At 45.7% G+C, this 15963-nt stretch overlaps 1 protein-coding gene across 5 annotated transcripts in view; it reads right to left on the bottom strand.

Moving 5' to 3' along the window:
- Bap60 (Brahma-associated protein 60) overlaps nt 1-14417 on the bottom strand; it is a 163794-nt gene extending 149377 nt beyond the window's left edge. For 2 of the 5 annotated variants that reach the window (XM_050186811.3, XM_055075771.2), the window contains exon 1: nt 14247-14416. Coding sequence is in view for 3 of the 5 variants with exons in the window: in XM_055075766.2 (XP_054931741.1) it covers nt 7262-7311 (50 nt within the window). In the remaining 2 variants the exon portion in view is untranslated. Of the gene's footprint in view, nt 1-7261; nt 7327-14208 lie in introns of those variants that run through there. The other 3 variants (XM_055075767.2, XM_055075766.2, XM_055075768.2) reach the window with 3 other exon arrangements.
- Nucleotides 14418-15963: the final 1546 nt, after the last annotated feature.

Raw genomic sequence — 15963 nt, 5'->3', positions numbered from 1 at the left:
ATGATACCTCAATAATTTATTATTTAGAAAAAACACTAGTTATTGATGCTCATTCTCGGAATGTTCATGACCTATGGTGTCATCTTAAACAAGTAGTGTCCTTCTGTACTAAAAACATTGTACCTATGAGGAAGGCTATAAAAATCGCAAGAATCTGTGGGTTAGTCGTGAAATCATCCACATTAAACGTAAACTAAAACGACTGAGAAAAAAACAAAATATGTGTAAGAAGACCCTCATGGCCCTGGGGAATAAATTGGCAATTAAGGTGCAACAAGCAAAGCATAATTACTTCATGTTTTCACATCAAGAATTTCTTAGAACTGATCCATCAAAATTTTGGCGTTACCTCGGAAAGACAAATGAGTCTACTCAAAAAATTTCAGTAGATGATCACCTTGTCGAAAATGCAGCTGATATGGCTCACGCATTTAATGTATATTTTCATAGTGTTTTTTCCCCCTAATGACTACTACAGCATACATAAGGAGCTTTCGAAGACAGATGTACCAGTGATAACAAGCGAGGGTGTTCTATCTATGCTACGTAAATTGAACCAGAAAGAAAGTGCAGGTAAGGATCGTATCCCTACTGCGTTCATGAAACGCTTTGCAGCGCAGATTGCAGACTACTTGGCAAATCTTTTTCGGCTTTCTTTAACCACTAGTGAGCTTCCTGATGACTGGAAGGTAGCACGCGTTGTACCAATTTTTAAGGGCGACAAGCTTAACACATAACAAATTATAGGCCCGTGTCGATTATGTCTACTTGTTCGAAACTTATGGAACATGTCATAGCTGGATATACAAGGTCTTTCATGTCTAATAATAAAGTTTTGTCTCCTTATTAACACAGATTTACCAAGGGAAGACCTACTATGACTCAGTTACTCAAGACTGTACATGATTTTATAATCGCATTGGACCAGTCGGGGAAAATAGATGCATTATTTATAGACTTTAGCAAAGCGTTTGACAAGGTGTCGCATACGAAACTAATACATAAGTTGAGATTAACTGGCCTTCTCATCTACTTAGTGAAATGGGTTGAAGCATATTTGCATAGCAGAAAACAATTTGTTGTAGTGGATGAGTGTGCATCTGATATGCTTCCTCTTTTTTCTGGTGTGCCTCAGGGCAATGTACTCGGACCCTTGCTGTTCTTGGCTTACGTAAATGATCTCATTGAATTTTTGTCTGATACAGTGTGTATAAAATTATTTGCTGATGACTGTACTATACACAAGAAAATATTGTGTGAGAGTGATCATGCTGTATTGCAAGACCAATCGTTCCAGATTGAGCAGTGGTGTCGAACTTAGGATATGGAAATTAACCTGCAAAAAACAGTCTTACAGTTACACGGAAATTACAGCCTAGTCATTATTCCTACAGTCTCTGTAACCAAGAAATCGCAAAGGTCACAAGCTATAAGTATTTAGGCATTACACTTACTTCTAAGTTATCCTGTTCAGGTCACGTTTCAGATATATGTGCATCAGCATTTAATAAGTTGTGTTTCATAAGAAGGAAACTAAACAAAGCTCCAGCAAAGTTAAAGTTACTGACGTACAATACTCACATAAGGTCAAAATTAGAATACGCTTCCGTAATTTGGGATCCCGAAACTAAACAGGATATATATAAACTTGAGATGTTGCAAAGAAAATCAATCCGATCCATTTTTTGGTAAATATAAAAGGTGTGACTCCCCTACTAAACTTATGCAAGAACACGGGATTACAATGTTACAGGTACGTCGAAAATATGCTCGGATAGTGTTCTTGCATAACATGTTGAAAGGTAAATTTTACATGTCCATACCTTCATATGTAAAACTCTTAGACACCAGAAAGACTCGACACAATCCTGACCATGCACTGAAACCGATATTTGCTGAAACCAATGCATTTAAACACAGTTTCTTTGCACAGACAATTTCAGACTGGAACGCTCTTCCTAAAACCATTTTTGAGGAGGCTGATTTTCAAACTGCACTGGAAAAATTGTTCTAGTTCTTTTTTCTTTTGTTACCAAGTACGTATTATATGTGTAGTGATGTAACCCTGTTTCCTTGTTAAAGGCGTTATTCATTTGTAATCCCGATTTGTACTAATTATGTTTTGATTTCCCACTCCTGTTTGGGCCTGTCATGGCCTGCAGTAGTGTGAAATAAATAAAACAAATAAAAAGACTAGCCAATGCTCATGCCTCTGAAATACAGTCATTTGGGCAACTTAATGGTGCAGCTAAAGGATGTTCATTAGGTAATATGGGGTTGTGCATGTGCTAAGTTTGCAATGTAGTCACTGCCAATTTGTACTGAAAAGCTGTGTTAATCACCAAAGGCTGTAAATGAGACAACTGTTGATGGGTTGACTGACGCAGTCATGTGACAAATGCTTTTCTTTTTGCTGAAGTTTAAGAAGGAAATAAGACAGATGGGAAAGATGCTAGACTAACTCCCGAGGTTTAATGAAATAGTACAACCACACGCAGGTATGAAAAAAAAAACCCTACCACATATGCATAGTAGATCCACCTCCTTCATCGAGATAACTTAATTCATCATCATCAGCCTGGTTACGCCCATTGCAGGGCAAAGGCTTCTCCCATACTTCAACAACCCCGGTCATAAACTAATTGTGGCCATGTCGTCCCTGCAAGCTTCTTAATCTCATACGCCCACCTAACTTTCTGCCGCCCCCTGCTACGCTTCCCTTCCCTTGGAATCCAGTCTGTAACCCTTAATGACCATCGGTTATCTTCCCTCCTCATTACATGTCCTGTCCATGCCCATTTCTTTTTCTTGATTTCAACTAAGATGTCATTTACTCGCGTTTGTTCTCTCACCCAATCTGCTCTTTTCTTATCGCTTAACATTACACCCATCATTCTTCTTTCCATAGCTCGTTGCGTTGTCCTCAATTGAAGAACCCTTTTCGCAAGCCTCCAGGTTTCTGCCCCGTAGGTGAGTACTGGTAAGACACAGCTATTATACACTTTTCTCTTGAGGGATAATGGCAACCTGCTGTTCATGATCTGAGATTGCCGGCCAAACACACCCCAGCCCATTCTTATTCTTCCGATTATTTCACTCTCATGATCCAGGTCCGCCATCACTACCTGCCCTAAGTAGATGTATGCCCTTACCACTTCCAGTGCCTCGATACCTATTGTAAATTGCTGTTCTCTTCCGAGACTGTTAAACATTACTTTAGTTTTCTGCAGATTAATTTTTAGACCCACTCTTCTACTTCGCCTCTCCAGGTCACTGAGCATGCATTGCAATTGGTCCCCTGAGTTACTAAGCAACGCAATATCATCAGCGAATCGCAAGTTACTAAGGTATTCTCCATTAACTTTTATCCCCAATTCTTCCCTATCCAGGCCTCTGAATACCTCCTGTAAACACGCTGTGAATAGCATTGGAGAAATCGTATCTCCCTGCCTGATGCCTTCCTTTAATGGGATTTTGTTGCTTTTTTTATGGAGGACTACGGTGGCTGTGGAGCTGCTATAGATATCTTTCAGTATTTTTACATACGGCTCGTCTACACCCTGATTCCGCAATGCCTCCATGACTGCTGAGGTTTCGACTGAATCAAACGCTTTCTCGTAATCAATGACAGATATATATAAAGGTTGGTTATATTCCACACATTCTTCTATCACCTGATTGATAGTGTGAATATGGTCTATTGTTGGGTATCCTTTACGGAATCCTGCCTGGTCCTTTGGTTGACGGAAGTCTAAGGTGTTCCTGATTCTATTTGCAATTACTTTAGTAAATACTTTGTAGGCTACGGACAGTAAGCTGATCGGTCTATAATTTTTCAAGTCTTTGGAGTCCCCTTTCTTAAGGATTAGGATTATGTTAGCATTTTTCCAAGATTCCGGTACGCTTGAAGTCATGAGGCATTGCGTATACAGGGTGGCCAGTTTCTCTAGAACAATCTGCCCACCATCCTTCAACAAATCTGCTGTTACCTGATCCTTCCCAGCTGCCTTCCCCCTTTGCATAGCTCCCAAGGCTTTCTTTACTTCTTCCGGCGTTACCTGTGGGATTTCGAACTCCTCTAGGCTATTCTCCCTTCCATTATGTCGTGGGTGCCACTGGTACTGTATAAATCTCTACAGAACTCCTCAGCCACTTGAACTATCTCATCCATATTAGTAATGATATTGCCAGCTTTGTCTCTTAACGCATACATCTGTTTCTTGCCAATTCCTAGTTTCTTCTTCACTGCTTTTAGGCTTCCTCCGTTCCTGAGAGCTTATTCAATTTTATCCATATTAAACTTCCTTATGTCAACTGTCTTACGCTTGTTGATTAACTTTGAAAGTTCTGCCAGTTCTATTCTAGCTGTAGGGTTTGAGGCTTTCATACATTGGCATTTCTTGATCAGATCTTTCGTCTCCTGCGATAGCTTACTGGTATCCTGTCTAACGGAGTTACCACCGACTTCTATTGCACACTCCTTAATGATGCCCACAAGATTGTTGTTCATTGCTTCAACACTAAGGTTCTCTTCATGAGTTAAAGCCGAATACCTCTTCTGTAGCTTGATCCGAAATTCCTTTATTTTCCCTCTTACCACTAACTCATTGATCGGCTCCTTATGTAGCAGCTTTTTCCATTCCCTCCTCCAGTCTCGGCTAATTCGAGATCTTACCATCCCATGGTCACTGCAGTGCACCTTGCCGAGCACGTCCACATCTTGTATGATGCCAGGGTTAGTGCAGGTATAAAGTCTATTTCATTTCTAGTCTCACCATTCGGGCTCCTCCACGTCCACTTTCGGCTATCCTGCTTGCGGAAGATGGTATTCATTATCCGCATATTCTGTTCCACAAACTCTACTAATACCTCTCCCCTGCTATTCCTAGTGCCTATGCCGTATTCCCCCACTGCCTTGTCTCCAGCCTGCTTCTTGCCTACCTTGACATTGAAGTCGCCCATCAGTATAGTGTATTTTGTTTTCACTCTACCCATCGCCCTTCCACGTCTTCATAGAAGCTTTCGACTTCCTGGTCATCATGACTGGATGTAGGGGCGTAGACCTGTACAACCTTCATTTTGTACCTCTTATTAAGTTTCACAACAAGACCTGCCACCCTCTCGTTAATGCTATAGAATTCCTGTATGTTACCAGCTATATTTTTATTAATCAGGAATCCGACTCCTAGTTCTCGTCTCTCCGCTAAGCCTCGGTAGCACAGGACTTGCGCGCTTTTTAGCACTGTATATGCTTCTTTTGGCCTCCTAACTTCACTGAGCCCTATTATATCCCATTTACTGCCCTCTAATTCCTCCAATAGCACTGCTGGACTAGCCTCACTAGATAATGTTCTAGCGTTAAACGTTGCCAGGTTCATATTCCAATGGCGGCCTGTCCGGAGCCAGGGATTCTTAGCACCCTCTGCTGCGTCGCAGGTCTGACCGCCGCCATGGTCAGTTGCTTCGTAGCTGCTGGGGACCGAGGGCCAGGGTTTAGTTGTTGTGTTCATATAGGAGGTTGTGGCCAAGTACTGCACCAGGGTGGCCAATCCTGATCTGGTGAGGGAGTGCATTACCAGTTCTGGTCACCGGGATCAGGCCACACTCCAGGCCTGTTTATGCAATTTTATCAACACGCGGATCTTTTTCTTCTTTTTTTTAATCCAGTGGAAAATTGCGCGGCACCGGGATTCGAAACACGGACCTCTTGCATACGAGGCGGATGTTCTACCTCTACGCCACCGATGCAACAACTTGCTTCACTGTACCACAAAGCTGCCAGAATGAGTGAACTCCTGTGCCTGTGTCATCTGCCCCACTTGTGTGCATGGTCATGCAGAAAAGGTTAACTGTGTCAGTCGCCGTAAGCTACCTGAAGCGTGTGAACCAAAGTGTGCTAATAAGCTTAAGCATTCTCTGATAGGTCTTCAACCATTTTTTAGGAATTTAGCTGATGGTGTTAGTTCTAAGGAAAGAGAAGAGGGGCTTGACAGAGGAGGTTATTGCATCAGAAGCAACAAAAGTGTAACTTGGATGTCAAGCAGGCCTTGTATGAGAGAAAAAGCACAAAAAACTGCAGAGGAATACCCCATTTATGCAAGAGTAATTGTGGCTATAGCTACACGGGCAGCTTTGCATTTCTATGAGAAGCAAAGCCTCAGTGACCTTTAAAAGCTGCTGATGGCTGTTAAAATAGAAGCCCTGTGAAGTTAAAAAAAACCAGCCGTTCAAAAGCCCCTCATGCAAACAACAGTCAAGAATGGGCAGAAAAACAGCTTGGATGTGATGAAGATGCAAAACAAGAAAAAAATGCTAACTGTTCTCCTTGAGTTTAAAAGTGTAGCGTAGTGACCCACCAGACTTCCAATCCAAATTCATCAATTTCAAAGGAAGCGCTGATGCATGTTGTGCCTAGCATCAATAAGGTGAAACGTTCAAGGAAGAAGACATTGAAATTTCAGCCTGCCACACCACCACAAGTATTTTCCAAGAGGCAACTGTCTCTGGAGACACAGAACATGGCTGAGCTGCAGAGACAAGTGTACAATGAAAACCCTGCACAAAGCTATCAAAAGTTGCAAGCTTCACAACATACGTCAAAAGAACTGCAAAAGACAAAATCTGCAGATCCCGCTAGCGATATCCTGATTCTTTGAGTCCCTGATTTCTCTACAGTACAAGTTGGTTAATTATGAAACCAAAAGTAAGCTGCATGAAGTGAATGCATAAAAAAAAAGGAGAAATACATGGCAGCCAGCACCCCTTTTTTTGGCGTGTTGTATGCAGGGGCAGATTAACGATAGGATCAAGGTGGGGAGTCCTCAAAACAAACTGATAATGGGGAGGGAGGCACCCAGAGCCTCTGGATCAGCCAGTGGTTATATGCTTTATGCATGTGATACAATTCCCTCCATACAAAAAATGGCATCCAAATGGTTCTCAGGTCTGAGCACCCAGGTGAATCATCTTCCTGACATGTTGCATCAAACATTACATGTTACCATGTCATGATATATAACATGCCTTAGGAACTAAGTTAACTGGCACCTTGTGTCACAGAGAAATTATGCAACTGAGTGATTATTTTTCACTATGGGAGACCACGTTGTTTTCATTCTTCCTTTTTTTACATCTTTCGGGCTACAGCCTCTAGATTTTGGCATGGCGTGCCTCGACAGTGCAGGTGCCAGTAATTGTGCAGACATTGCTACAGCACAACTACTTATGGGTCGAAAGATCGACCCGCCAGTGGTTAGCGTACTGCTTTAACGTGGGGCAATGATGTTGTTGCCATGGCACCTCATGTCGCATTCTCCCGCCTAGGCTGGTGTCTCTTCACTGTGACGTCCATGCTCCCCCAGCATTGCATCAATGTTCACTGGAAAGTAAACCACAGTCATTAAAAAAATTACGGGGATTTTTCCCAGCCAAAGCCACGCTCTCATCATGAGGCATGCCATTGGGGCAATCTGCAATAATTTGGACCACCTGGGGTTGTTTAACGTGCACCTAAATCTAAGTACACGGGTGTTCTTGCATATCGCACCCATCAAAATGCAGCTGCCAAGTTCATCAAAAGGCACACCTACCTCTCATTTATCTAGCCACTATCACACACGTTGTTGCATGTTACATTTTACTAATACATTGTTGTTATGAAGCACAGGGATCAACATAAGCAGGAGACAGCTGAAGAATTTCATAACGGCCAAACCCCCCAATACTGTTGTGTTCCAAGTGAATGACTCGGTAACACAAGCGAAAAAAGCCTTTTTTATTTTGTGCGCAATGTTTTTATATGCTACTGCGGTGACATCCCGGTGATAGGCAGTATGTTGTTGCTCGAGGCGGCATCACGAGATATGCGTCCTCCTGTCGGTTGATGACATGCTTGCATGACGCAGCATATCTCCTCCTTTTGCCAATTGAGCCTTTGTTGTGGCCATCATTGCCTGGCGGACCGGCGAAGCGGCTGTGACTCAGAGGGGGGGGGGGGGTAATGGGGGGTAGCGATCCCGCTCAGGAGGGGTTTGCCATGCCGGCTGGCTCGGGCGAGGTTTGGTCAGTGGTGGCGGGTACTGTAGGGCAAGCTGGCTGCTTTGTGTCAGAGTCCTTGGGAGTGCGCAGTCGCAGCTGGTCCGCATGGCAATGTTGCTTGCCGCTCGTCGAGGACACGGTCGCCATCCGAGCCCCTTGGGTGCTTGTGACCACTCCAGGCAACCATCTCGGCCGGCAGTGGAAACTTCTGAGCCACACCAGCTGTCCTGTAAAGAACGGCATGGTAGACTTGCGCACATCAAAATGCGGTTCCCTGCCTTCGGAAGGCAACAGTCCAGCCTGGTCAGTAGTTCGTAACCCAACAGCAGTTCGGATGGAGACTTCCCCACCTTGACAGGTGTCCATCAGTAGCGGAATAACAACCAATTGAGGGGGTTAATGTGGCTGTCCCCTTGAGCTTCTTGCAGGCCTTCCTTGATCGTGCAGACCGTTCGTTCCATCAGGCCATTCCACTGCAGGTGGTAAGGCGCCATCGTTCACAAGGTTGATCCCGTTCATCATTACGAACTTCTTAAACTCTGCTGAGACAAATTGAGGCCCATTATCTGAAACCAGTGTATTGGGCAATTCGAACCTGGCAAACATGGCCCTTAATGCTTCCACAGTGGATTCAGATGTTGTACTCTGCATTGGTATGGCCTCTAGTCACTTAATCTCAGTATCCATGATCACCAGCAGCTTGTGTTCCTCGATAGGGCCTACGTAGTCAATGTGCACCGGAGACCACTTCCGGCCTGTTTCAGGCCACGGTGCCGGTATCTGCGCAGGAGACATCGTACTTGTGCACGTCTCTCACATTTGCGTACCATCCTCTCGATATTCGCATCCAGCCCTGGGTAAAAAAACATGGTTTGCGCAAGGTTTTTAATCGCAGCCATTCCTGGGTGTGTTTCATGAAGGAGCCTCAAAAGACCTCCAGCAGCCACTGATGGCACGACTATTCTATGTCCTCAGTCAATAAAGTCATGACTTACAGTCAACTCACACGTTTTCTGAAATAACGGCCGGAACCGCCTCTCTGTCTCGGCCAGGTAGGTCAGCCAGCCCTGCAGGATCCATTTCCGCACTTGCTGTAACATAGGATCACAGATGGTTATAGCCGCCAACTCTTTGGCACTGATGTGTGCCGTACTCACAGTCTCGGCGTATAATACATGCTCGGGCACATCTTCCTGTTCTTCATCGGGCTGCCCCAAGCGAATAGGGAGTCGGCTGAAAGCATCGGCGTTCACATTTTCAGATCCCTTACGATAGGCCACACTGTACTGATATCCTCCCAACAGCAAGGCCCACTGCTGAATGCGGGCAGCAGCCATTGGCGGTAATGCCTTGTCCGGGCTGAATAGACCCGTTAACGGTTTGTGGTCTGTTATCAGCTCAAAATGGTTCCCACACAGGAAGTCTCTCAACCTCATCACGCCGAACACGAGTGAGGGCGTCCTTCTCTAGCTGGGAATAGTTCTCGACTTTCGTTAGGGTTCATGACCTAAATCCTATAGGGTAGTCAACACCACCGACTCGATGTGACAACACTGCTCCCAGACATACTGCTGATGCGTCACAACCTAAGTGTGGGTCAAAATGCACCAGAAGTTTTGCATTCTTCATTGCCTTCTTGGCTGCTTCAAAAGCAGTCTGCTGCTGTTTGCCCCAGAACCACTTCATGCCCTTTGCCGACAATGCGTATAAGGGCGTTAGTAAAGTTGACACATGCGGCAAGACCTTGCCGTAGTAACTTGAAAGACCCAAAAATGCTTTTAGTTCACTCACTGTAGCGGGTCTTGGGGCGCTGAGCAGTGCTGTTATCGCTTTTAGGGTGTAAGCCGTTGCTATCAATGCAGTGCCCAAGAAACGTAACTTGCTCCTGCCGGAACTTGCACTTCTCATGCCTTAGACATAGGCCCTGTTCCCTCAGACGTTGTAGCACTTGCTCCAGGATCATGTAGTTGTTCGCCTTTTCAGCTACAATAATGTCGTCCATATACACCTGCACTCTGGGGATACCACTGAGCATGACTTCCATGTGTCGCTGGAAGATTGCCGGCGCTAAAGACACTCCAAAGGTCAGCCTATTGAAACAGTATAGACCCTTGCGAGTGTTCAAAATGGCTAGCTTCTTCGAGCCTTCGCTCAGGGGCAGCTGATTATAGGCGTTCCACAAATCCAACGTGCTGAAAACTTCTCCACTGTTGAGATTCGCAAAGATATCAACCCGTGGCAGCATATATTGCTCTATAAGGGTCACAGCATTCACCGCAAGACAGAAGTTGCCGCACATTCACAGCCACGCATTCTTCTTGACTACGGGCATGACGGGTGTGGCCCATTCAGAAAATGTCACCGGTGAAAACACCTCTTCGTCAACTAACCTATCTATCTCTTCTGACACCATTTGCTTGAGCGCGTACAGCACCCCTCCAACTTTACAAATCCGGGGCCTGGCATCTTCTCTGACGATCAGGTGGCCTTCGGAGCAAACCCAGACCTGGAGCAAAGATGTCGTTGTACATTGATAACAAGGTGTTCAACCTTCGGTCTGTAGTGTCCGTTTGTATGCACGCCACAGCCTTTTCAGTGAGTACTGGCACACCTGCCGTATTGAAGCTTCAGATAGTGTCACGGCCGCAAGGTGTCGGTCCTGGACAATAAACGACAACCAGTTTGGCCTAAATTGTCGCACCACCCTTGGTGGTTGCAGTGAGTTGCAATTTTCCAGTGATAGGAAGTGGGCCCTTGAAACATGACAGCTTCATTGTTGCTGCCTGCAGATGTGGCGACTTGAGTCGATGTTGCTCGAACACGGCTCGCGGAATAACACTCACAAATGACCCCGTACCTACTAACATTGTGAGCAGCACTCTGTTCCAACTTATTTGGCGAACAATAGGCTTAATATGAGCACTGTTAGTCGGTTGGTGCATAATCAGCATGCACAAAGCTTCGCAGTCCTCAGACCTATCTCGCGGGCTTTGAGAAAGTGCGTATGCTTGTCGCCTCCCCTTAGTGCCTTCGTCCGACACTCTATACATTCGAACTAAGTGGCCGCGCTTCCGGCACCGATGGCACACTGTTCAGAGATGACAGCAATCATCTGTTTGGTGCAAAGATGCGCCTCATCGGGTGCAAGGCCGGCGCTCATCACAAGGTAGCCCACTTGGTTTCCTAGACGGCGGATGTGAGTAGGCCGACCGAACAAAATTAGCTGTGTATGCCTCTGGGAAGGTACTTTCTGCATGTGCAGCGTGTTTTCTGCTGTGGCCTCAGCAAAAATTGCGAAGTCTTCTGCTTCCTTCAACAACAGGAAACTGCGGGTCAACACACGTCTTACATCGTTCAGAACACCACATACTATGCAGTCCCACAGCATGAGGTGCAGCAAGTCGCCAAAATTGCAGTTTCGACCATGTGACGAAGTGCAGCTACGAAATCCCAACCTCTCTCACCTTCTACCTGTGTGTACATAAAGAAACAGTAACTGGCTGCTGTTTCATTGACCTGCAGCTTGTAGTGGCTTTGTAGAGGCTTGACAACATCGCTGTGTGCGAGGTCGTTCGTGCTTTCGGGGTGGCAGCGTCCCTGAAGTACCTTGACAGCGCTGATAGACAGAGCGGCCACCAGCAAGGCTTGTTGTTTTGCCGTATCCGTGATTTCGTGTGCTTGAAAGTAAGCTTCTAAACGTACCTTTGAGGTGGACCAGCCTCCTTCCTTTTTGCTGAATGCGGGTGCTTGCCCCGGCGTAATCGCTGCCTGTTTCAGTAGACGCACTTTAAGGCATTCCCCTACCACATCAATTATTGCCTTGTCGCCACTGTTGTGTTTCGAGTGAACGTCTCAATAACACAAGTGAAAAAAAAAAAGCCTTTTTTATTTTGCTTGTATCATTTTGATATGCTAATGCTGTGATGTCACAGTGATTGGCAGCATGTTGTCGCTCGAGATGGCATCACGAGATATGCTTCCTGCTGTCGGTTTACGATACGTTTGCATGACGCAGCAGCTAATGAGTTTGTGCGCGACAGCAATGGCTTTAAGTAACGAAATTGGTTGTTGGGTGACCAAATAACTAGTTCTTATCACTTGATCACTCAGCTCTGGCAATCTAGAATTGATCACAAGTCACCCGGGAGTGCTCTAAGCGATTAGCCAATAGCGCTAAGCCTGAACAGGATGTACATCAGTGACATACTACCAGTTGTATGCATATGTCACCTTGAAGAAGAAAACCCCACTTGTCAAAACGTTGCCTCCTGCTTTCACCTTGTTCTCGTTACTACCAGTTGTTGCACGAAAAGAGCAAACTACAAAATTTTGATATGTGCAAGGATAAAAAAAACTAGTGCAAGACCTTCAGAAATTATGCTGCTCAGTAGGGCAAAACAAATCAAGTTATACTGTTAAAGCATGTGCCACCCAATTTCAGTGCTTATTTGCTGCCTTCACAGCAGCAACATCGGTGTAACTCGCGTGGGGTTCAACTTGTAGGCGACGAGTGGACGCGACAGTCATCTCTATTGGATCGTTTACATATTGCCACTTGAAGTAGCGGGGACCACACAAAACAAGAGACAGGAGGGCTAAGAAGGAAGAAGGGCGCGTGCTACCCTTGGCCCCCTTGATAGCCTGATCCTGTGGCCATTGTTTTTCAGAAGCCAGTTGTCCCCATTAAACGTCGCCAGTCCTTTTTGGACACATGAGAATATTTAAGGCTAAACCCCATGAGAGCGATTTTGTGCACGACGACTTCGAGCGACAAAACAGGCCGTCGCTTGAACAGATTGCTCAGTCTTGTAGCTTGATCGCTCAGTTCTGCAAATCTAGAATTCGTTGCTGGTCACCTGGAAGTGCTATGAGTGACTAGCCAACAGTGCGAAAGCAGAACTGGATGTACATTACACAAATGCTACCGATTGTCGCGCGGAAGGAGCAAACAATTGAATTTTTATACATGCAAGGATAAGAACTTGCTGCAAGACCCTCGGAAATATTTTATGCTTTTTACAGTAAAATACATCAACTTAAATTAATAAAGCATGCGTCACGCTAGTTTTGGCACCTATATTGATGCCCTTATACCGGCAACATCGAGGAGACATCACTCGAAGTCATAGCATGCATTGCGTACGACTTGTAGGCGACGAGCGAACACGACAACCATCTCCATCATGTTGCTTGTCTCTGTCGCACACAAGGTCGCTTGCCTGGGGTTTATACTTTAAGCATGCACAGGTGTGCTTAAGTGAGCCCTCTGAACATGCATGTTCAGATCTTATTCATCACACATGCTTGGTGCGGTGATGTTAAAGTGGTGGTTAATTTTTTTTCTGTTTTCACATTGGCGCGATCTGCGTTGTGCATATTTGTCACGTGCGCATTCTAAACTTTGAGTTGAACGACAGCCGATTGTGTTATTCTTTCTTTTCCGTCTCTTTATTTGCGCAGCTACATCATAAATGTCCACGCCATTTCCACTCTCTTCGAGTTCTTCCAAATCACCACACAGTACTGCCCCCTGCTTCGCCGCATTCATAACGGCGCATCGAGGGTCATTCACTGTCCTGTCAAATGTGCCAGTAATGTTAGCGGTGGTCGTGAACGCGTGTTACAGCGAACATCTAGGTGACGGCAACCCGACATTGACAACGGACTCCAGGTTCGAAAACGTAAAGCGTGCACGCACACTGCCTCGCAAAACATCCTAACTGTGTGTTTGCGACCGCCGAGGCTCTGTCGAAAATCGGCTGTCACCAATGCGATACCGGTACAAGCTAGCCAGGCGCCGCACTAACGGGCACCGCGGGAGTAATAAATCACCTTCTGCGCAAAATCATTCACCTACGAAAACTGCGGCGCCTAGATATCGCTGCATCAACTCGCCTAACTTCCTACGGTAGCTGTGAGCAGGACAAACAATAGCAGTTTTAACGGCAGCAGACACGCCAGAGAGCAGACGAATCTGTTACATGCAAGATTATAGGTAAGCAAGACGTCACGATCAGACCAAAACCGGCACATTCCTCGTGCGATTTTAGTACCTCCTTTTATCACTCTCACATTCTTCGAGTACGAGCGCAAGCAGTGGCAAATAAGCTTGTTTTTCAACTCGGACGCCAGCAGCAGCGTAAATTTTTATAAGCCTAACCGAACCTTTACCAGCTATCTTCTCGCTTCATTTCTTCTTGGAGGCTTACCTCGATGCGAAATGCTTCTTCAAAGCTTTGACGTTCTGAAGTTCAATTCGACACTACCAAACGTCATAAATTACACAAACACACGCACAGAGTGTCACAAGTTGCAGCGACGCACTCGCCCGCCTTTTCCGTCTTTTGGATTGGCGCAGCTCGCTACGTGCTTGCGTGCGATCAATGCCTCACTAGATGAGATGCTTCCGGCCGGCGTTGCGCGTACCCGGTGGTTCGAACGGGTGCGTTGCGTTCACCGGGTTGCTGTAACGCCCTCGCTGCGTTCACCCAAATAGCCAACTATAGCTGATTTAACTTGGCTCCCGTTGGATTTTTAAAAGGCGGCGGTAGTGCGCTTTGTATGTACAGTCGCGGTCAAAAATACGCGGCCCACGGCTCCAGTCGGCGGAGCGGCCGCGAGCCGCACCGCGGCGCTCGCGTCGGCGCTGCGAGAGTTTGCGCTCTGACGACAGGTATCTCCCTCGCTCTCGGGCGGATACGTAACGGACGATACGTAACGGGCGGATACGTAACGGATACGGACGATACGTAGGGAGATACCTGTCGTCAGAGCGCAAACTCTCGCAGCGCCGACGCGAGCGCCGCGGTGCGGCTCGCGGCCGCTCCGCCGACTGGAGCCGTGGGCCGCGTATTTTTGACCGCGACTGTACATGCTTTGGACATTTCTTGTGAGCGTCTGTGAAACAGGGTGTTGTAACCTTTCTCTATGGTGAAACCTTTTCGACGTGTTTCTGCGTTGTATCTTCGATTTAAGTCGTCTTCGCTGCCGTGGTTAGCTTGTTTGGCTGGTTAGTACATGTGCAAACGGTCTTTGCCTATGACTGTGATGTTCTGGAGTTGTGGAAGGTCGTCGCCCCTATTTGATGTACTTGCGTTGTCGCGACATCATTCGAACACTATACCATAGAGAAAGAATGACTATATGATCAGAGCAGAAATAAGTGCTATAACCTCCCCTGGTGGTCGTGTAGGCGTCAGCTCTTGAAGTATTGGGCAATGCACAGAGGGAGCCAGTTTTATTTGCGGATGTGTGCTTGCACCAACTTTGACAAAACTCTGATCATTCGGGACCTATAAAAGCAGTGCTGTATTGTTTTTGTTCCCTGCTTAGTTCGCCTGTTTACATACTCGCCTGAATGTGTGCTGTTGTGATTTGTATGTTTTCCGCCGTCGGTCTGTACCAGATACCTCGCATTCAGCTGCTTATCGCCTGTGGTCGTTTTATAACTTTGCTGCAGAATTTGTCCTTAAGTCGAATAAACTAGGGAAGGAAATCGTGAAGCTTTACTCCCGAAAAGCGCTTGTACGTCCATAGAATTTACAGTTCAAATGCAACACATATCCTCATTTAAATTTTAGAAGAATATGATTTCATTAAATTTAAATTGCAGATAAACAGAATTCAATAAATTGAAGGTTTCTATATGCACCCCAAATAAGTTCTGCAAAGTGAAACGGTTTGTTACATTAAAGTTCAATATATGGAGGTCTAATTGTACAAAATTGATTGATATAGGGGTTGATTGGATACAGGGTGCGCATATTCACACGCCTGCTTCCTTAGTCAGTCGTTACGTGCCGGTCTATTTGGGCAATAAACCAAGCAACAATGTTAATGTTTTTGAACTGTTCATATATCGGGAGCACACCAAGAAGGTGATCTAAAACCTCCAGACATATGGTGACTATCTGTTCCAAGTAATAA

This window comes from Dermacentor andersoni, chromosome 2, assembly GCF_023375885.2.
Source record: "Dermacentor andersoni chromosome 2, qqDerAnde1_hic_scaffold, whole genome shotgun sequence".
NCBI lineage: Eukaryota > Metazoa > Arthropoda > Arachnida > Ixodida > Ixodidae > Dermacentor > Dermacentor andersoni.
This window is presented reverse-complemented; position numbering and strand designations above follow the sequence as displayed.